This window comes from Triticum aestivum, chromosome 5D (assembly GCF_018294505.1).
Source record: "Triticum aestivum cultivar Chinese Spring chromosome 5D, IWGSC CS RefSeq v2.1, whole genome shotgun sequence".
Taxonomy (NCBI): domain Eukaryota; kingdom Viridiplantae; phylum Streptophyta; class Magnoliopsida; order Poales; family Poaceae; genus Triticum; species Triticum aestivum.
The window spans coordinates 520,067,767-520,074,335 of NC_057808.1; the positions used below are offsets into that span (position 1 = coordinate 520,067,767).

The window sequence follows — 6,569 nt, forward strand, 5'->3', positions numbered from 1 at the left end:
AAACAAAAACTTCCAACTGCATCCCCACACCAAAATAAATAAAGACATTTAAAATGTTCGGAGGAAATGAAAAAGAAAAATGCAGGCAAAAATTTAGGGCAGTGGTGGAATTCTAACAGAAGCAAAACAAGTCATGACAGTCTTATCAGCTAAAGAATCTAACAGAGCCTGATGACTGCCGTACATTATACGGTCCGAAACTCAAACACGCACTAGTACAAGTTATCTTTGATGATGACAGCACCTGTACATAAACATCAAGCTAGACGATCCACTTCATCGACGATGAACCTGCCTGTTGCACGTTATTTCCCGACTGTCCGGGAGGGAGGGGGCCTTCATGACGACGAGTTCCTCCTAGCCGCATAAACCCTGTAGGCGGCTACCCCCACAACACCTATAGCAGCTCCAACTGCAGAGTATTAGAATAAGTTAGTACTGGGCGGGCTTTGCTCCACAGATCATGCTCGACACCCTTGAATGCAAGTTCAAGTAAGGTCTAAACACATAGAAAATCTTAACTGGGTAGCAGCATTTTGTTGAATGCAAGCTATCAGGCCGTTGACTCGATTCCCTATGGAACCCACCCTAACCTCTACATCGATCAATTAATTCACTCTGCTATGGACTAGTTACTACTCCCTCCGTTCCTAAATACGTATAAGTTCCTAGAGATTCCAAAAGGGACTACATACGGAGCAAAATGAGTGAATCTACACTCTAAAATATGTCTATATACATCCGTATGTAGTCCCTATTGAAATCTCTAGAAAGACTTATATTTAGGAATGGAGGGATTTTATTGAGATGATAAATGTATCGCGTTATTATATGTGTCTCTTGCTATATCTATATTAGGTACCATGTGGATTAGGGTTGTGGGGTTGACTTGCCTGAAACAACCATGAGGGAACGGTTGAGAAGTTGACGGTATTGCCTGCGTGTTTTACCAGCTTCAGTCTCTGGAATGCTCAAATGGGGCCGCTGTGCCGCATGAACTATTCTGCAGAAAATATTGTTCAAGTCTTTCAACTTCACGCTGATGGGAATTGGTGTTTCAATTCCCATGTCTTGGCTCACCTGAATTAGATAAACTTATGATTACTCCGCAACAAACATAAAACAACTACAGTCCATAGATGTACAGCTCTGTCTGCCACATGTGTATTACTAAGAGAACTGTGGTCAATAAGTACAGGAACAACTTGCAAAAGCCATCATGTGCACAAGTATAGAAATATAAGGACGAACATTTTCTAATCCATTGAAATATCTGTTTGTCCCTTCACCAACTACAATGGTAAATTTAAAATGTCAAACAAAATTGTATCGGAGCTTACTCTGGTTGATTCCTGTAGAGCCACTGGAGATTGATCAAGATCGTCCTTAGCAGCAACTATCAGACAAGGGACTTCATAGCCTGTGTTTTCTCCATGTGAAGCCACTTGCACAAGCAAATCTCTTGCTCTTTGCCAAGAAAACTCATCACAGCTGCCATTTCGTAGGTGTCACATAAGGAAATTTATGTAATATTGAATAATACGTCACAGAGTACGATATACCAGGATAAGCAAGATTTTCAACTGTCATCTGTACTTTTTACATAACCAGTGATGAACATTCGAATCAATTAATAAAGGTAATTAAGGATCAAAGAGATTCATTTTTTACTGACCAAGATCATTTTACACTGATATATCTGATATGGCCAGTAAGCTATTGTGTAACTGAAATAAGATTGCAATACATGAATTGTAAACCTAATTTTGCAAATAGCATTGAATGGTAAACCTAATTTCCTTGCCAAGATGGGCCATCAAAACCACTGAGAACAATTCAAAAATTGCCCGCATATATGACACAAAGCAGAAAACAGTACAATAAACAAGAAAATAGCTCAGCAGAAACAGAATGCATACCTATCGTAAACAAAGACTGCCGCATCACAGGGTGCCAAGGATTCCTTGTTGTTTAGCAATGATCTGACATCACCTTCAGGAATCTCTCGCAGCACAAGTGTTTTTCTAGTCCCCTTCAATAAAACAAGGACATAATGAATCAGATATCAACATTGCAGAGTAGAAGCATCCTTACAGATCACAAAGGATTAGAAAATGATAAATCTCAAAGCTGCACTCGCAACTAATGAAGTTAATGTCAGCCTATCGCCTCCACTAGACCATCACTATGATTTCTGAAAGGCTCTCTCTCCCCCTCACATATCCACCAAAAATGAAGATGGCAAGAGGGAAAGGGCGAGATTGAACTACTGCACATGCCATTGGCAGAGAAAATTTGGGTTGTCTTAATTTCTGTCTGTACACTCACATGATGTCTTGCATCATTAAGAATAGAATTTTCATTTATCAGAATGTTTGCTTATAGTGCAAGCAGAATACAGACATCACTTTTGACTACTTACATCAGATGGTTCAACAGTATTTGCCGCAAACCGGTCGCTGTTAGTTGGCAGAGCATCAGAAGGTTGCCTGCAATGAAGACAACAAGTGAAATGGAGTTTCCAAAAGGAACAAAGATGGTATGAAAATTCATGGAGTAAATACAGGGAAATGCATCATATACCTTCCAAGGAATGATTGTAGCAATGCAGTCTTTCCTGAACCTTTGGGACCAAAAACATAGCACTGGAACACATTTCTTTGAGTCTGCTGCTTTTTACGGTCCACTCGTCTTTTCCTCGTGATGGTGAATGCTGAATTAAAATCGCCCGAATAGCCGACATATACAAGGTTCGCGAAACTATTTGCTGGATCTAGAAGTGTCATAAGAGCCCACTGCAATTGTAGGAGATACTAGTCAGCAACGAAAATTTACCGGTAATCTAGTAAGAAAGCATATCACCATAATACACACAGGTGTTTTACTTACAGTTCTCTAAGTGCATGTCCACAAGATTAAACTGGTGTAGATATGCATAATAAGAAAAGGCTTTCTTACCTGGAAACGTTCCACAAGCTTTTCAAGGCACGCCACTAAATACGATGCATCTTAATCATAGCAAGCACAACACTACTAAAAGATTTCTACCCTATTTTTATGTTTCTTATGTGTTTGATATAGTATATATAGCAAAACTCATATATAATCTCTTCTGGATTCGTTTGCATACTGAGAATGACAAACTCAGAATAGGGTGCAGTAATTCATACAATGGTTACAACAAACTATTGGGCTTTCTCAGAGAGATTAATTGAGCTCACCGAATGGTACTCCCTCCGTATCAAAATATAAGACGTTCTTTGACACTGTCATAGTGTCAAAAAAACATCTTATATTAAGTTACAGAGGTAGTACAAGACAGTCAGAATAATGAATAAAAAGATGTGTTACGAATAGAGCCTTAGGCCGTTGAATCTAACCAACAAAACAGCTTAACCAACCAGACAGCGTCAAAAATTATTGCACACGAACAGTGTTGGTTTTTAGCACACTAGGAGTGAGAGAATACCTTAGAAAGAAATCCTTCAAGTGATAGCCCACCCAAGACATTCCTTTCAGCAGAGTCTTTATATAGATCAGAAGTCCAAGGACTGGAATAATGATATGTGAATGGTAAGCAGAGACAAATGACTAAATAGACTAAACTTGAAAACCATTTAATGAAAGTTCAACAGATTCAATCAAAGCAAAGACAAAGTAATACAAGGTTTACTAATAATATGAGTAAAGTATCTAAATTACAACCAATTGTCTCCAATAGTGTCAAACTAAGATTAAAATTACCCTTTCTTTTAGTAACAACTTACTTTTCAGGTGCAGTTGAAAAAAGATCATCCAACTCAGAAGGTAGCAAAGCTTCGTCCTGGATTTGATACATAAAGTCATAAACACATTTTCAGAACTTCCTCCGACACAGAAGTTTTTTAAGGATAAGATTTAGAATGAAAATGCCAAGAACAACATTTACATCGAGGATAAAAAACAAATGTGACAATCAAAACATCAGACTTACATTATCTATGTCAAACATGTTGAATATTCCTTTCAAGTAATCAATCACTTCATTTGTCAATTCCACCGTCTGTAACAAAGATAGTGATATGACTTTAGTACCAAAGAAATATTATAGACCAAAGGTATGGCAAATATTAAACACTTAGGTAATGAATATTGAAGCCAGCATTGCAGATACCCACCATACAGTTGAAATCAACTATTAAGCCATTATAAGAACAACTTGACACTAAAATATATGTGCACTAAAAAATTGGTCTAGCTTCAATTGACAACAAAATATGAATAGCTGACATTAATCAACAGAACATTACTTGATCAGGAGCTCGCTTGACTGACGTTGGAATGAATTCATCTCTAAGCTTGATTTCATTATCATAACCAAATTTCCTCAATACTGTCCATGTAGTTTCCAAACGACCTTTCTCAATAAAAAGAGCATGAAGGAAAAGGAACCCAGTCAATGTAAGGCCACTATCATTTACGCCTTCGGGCATCTTCTCTTGAACAACTCTCTTCACGCCTGATATTTCAGTAGGCTGGAGAGGAGCGCTAAAACATCTGACCTGCAAACCGATGGAAAGAGAATTGTAGTATCACCATACATAGAAGAATGTCAATAAAAAAACTCTAGTCAGCCTCATGTTAAGATAAAGGAAGAATGGTGGCCTCAGTGAATACAAACCTGAAAGTCATTGAGCTCCACATCACTGAGAGCTCCATCCCTGTCGTGGTCACATAGAATGAATATCCGCTTCAAAGCCCTCACACAGCGTGGCTTTAGAGATTGTGCCTCTTGGTCGAATAGAGGAGCTGTGGGGTGAAGCACTGCCTTCTGGGCATAGTAGAAGACCTCAGGCACCTGCGATCCATAAACTATCTGTTTAGTAAACCTACTCAAGCATAGTATCTAGAATTCTAACACAACAATCAAATTATCAACTGCATAGTTGAATTAGTACACAATCAAATTATAAAAAATGCAATGTTGGAATATTACGTGAGGCTGAGCAGCTGCTGGCATCAGCATTTTGAGCATTCTAGTTTCATTCGTTGTGAACAATCAACAATTTGACATAATAAAAGTGTGACCAACATTCCCTGGATATTGAGACAAGGGGGGTCTTTCTCACCTGGATCTGGCGAAGCGCGGAGCACTCGATGCAAGTCTCGATCTCACGGAACGCCTGCATGATGGGCGCCATCGTCTGCTCAAGGCTGTTCTGCTGGTCGTCCCTCAGGTCCAGCTTACACCCCACCACGATGACAGGCGCCTTCAACTGCAATCACAGATACATTGGACAGTACAGATCAACACGGGCAACCCAGGGTAAAATCGCCGACCATGGCCAGCCCAAAGCTGCGACAACCACGAACCAGGCCATAGAGGGCGAGATTACCTGGATGCGCCTGAGCTCCGGGAGCCAGTAGGAGCTGAGCCGGTCGAGCGTGGAGAGCCTGTCGCAGGCGTAGGTGAGCACCACCGCGTCCGCCGCCTGGCACTCGGCGATCAGCTTCGGCTTCTGCTCGGGGCTGCAGCGCGCACACACACACACACAGAGAACGAGGACGACGGGGTCAACACCGGCGGCGCGAACACCAAATCAATCAATCCGCGACGGAATCGTCAAATCTGGGGCGGGACGGAATGGGAGGGGGGGCGGAGGACCTGGAGGAGGTGTCGACGATGGTGATGGGGACGCGGTCGGGGAAGTAGTCGGCGGGGAGGCGGGTGTGGGGCATGACCTTGGGGACGTTCTCGGGGAACTGCTCGGTGGCGACGGCGACGACGAGGCTGGACTTGCCGGTGCCGGGGTCGCCGATGACGACGACCCGCACGCCCGGCCGGCCCGCCAGGTTCGCCGCTGCGGCAGCCATGGTAGCCGCCGCCTCCTCCTCCTCCTCGGGGCTAGGGTTTTGGGGGATTTGGGCGCGGCGGGGGCTGTGTGGCGTGGAGTGTCAGGCGGTGGGGCCGGAGGGGTGGTGGCCGGTTCGGTCTTATGGTGGACGGAAGGATCGGTCTGGTTCGTCTTTGGTTGCTTCGGCTTGGAGGAGACGCAAAGAAAGAAAGAAAAGAAAAGAAAAGGCGATGGATGGAACCAGCGACCGCGACACAGAGACGTTGTGGTTGCTTTGCTTCGGGCCTGCGAGGAGGGCTCGTGAATGATGACGCCACGTTGGACCTTACATGGGCCGGTTAATGAAGTATTTTCGTTGAACGGTTTTGCTATTTTGTGAAGAAAAAACTACTCCCTCCGGACGTCTTATATCTTGGTATGGAGGTAGTATTGTGTAAGATGACAGGCAAAGCAAACAACCATGTGATTCAGGCATCTCGATTGGTCAAGTATAAAATGGAAAGAGGCTACAAACAGTATAAAAGGGACAGCGAATGTCGATTGAGAAATAACTGTTTCTAAATCGACACAGTTGTAGGCACGCTCTTTTTACAAAGGCGCTTATGTCGTTATGCGCCACTAAGTGGTTGACGGTGAGTGTAACGTTTCATTATTGTCACCATCCTCTTTTTTCTCAACCGTCATTGGTTTCTTCATCATCAGCCGGCTGGCACCGTTTGTTTTTCACAAGCTAAT

At 42.6% G+C, this 6,569-nt stretch overlaps 1 protein-coding gene across 1 annotated transcript; it reads right to left on the bottom strand.

Annotated features, from left to right (window-relative positions):
- On the bottom strand, positions 1-5,986 carry LOC123123401 (mitochondrial Rho GTPase 1). Its single transcript, XM_044543904.1, has 14 exons — positions 5,645-5,986; positions 5,376-5,508; positions 5,109-5,255; positions 4,661-4,837; positions 4,290-4,541; positions 3,974-4,042; positions 3,768-3,823; positions 3,470-3,551; positions 2,584-2,795; positions 2,423-2,489; positions 1,920-2,032; positions 1,341-1,491; positions 894-1,080; positions 1-412 (listed from the first exon to the last, which is right to left on the bottom strand). Exons 1-14 carry the CDS (start codon positions 5,851-5,853, stop codon positions 339-341), a joined length of 1,929 nt encoding a protein of 642 aa, XP_044399839.1. The 5' UTR covers positions 5,854-5,986; the 3' UTR covers positions 1-338.
- Between the last annotated feature and the right edge of the window lie 583 nt (positions 5,987-6,569).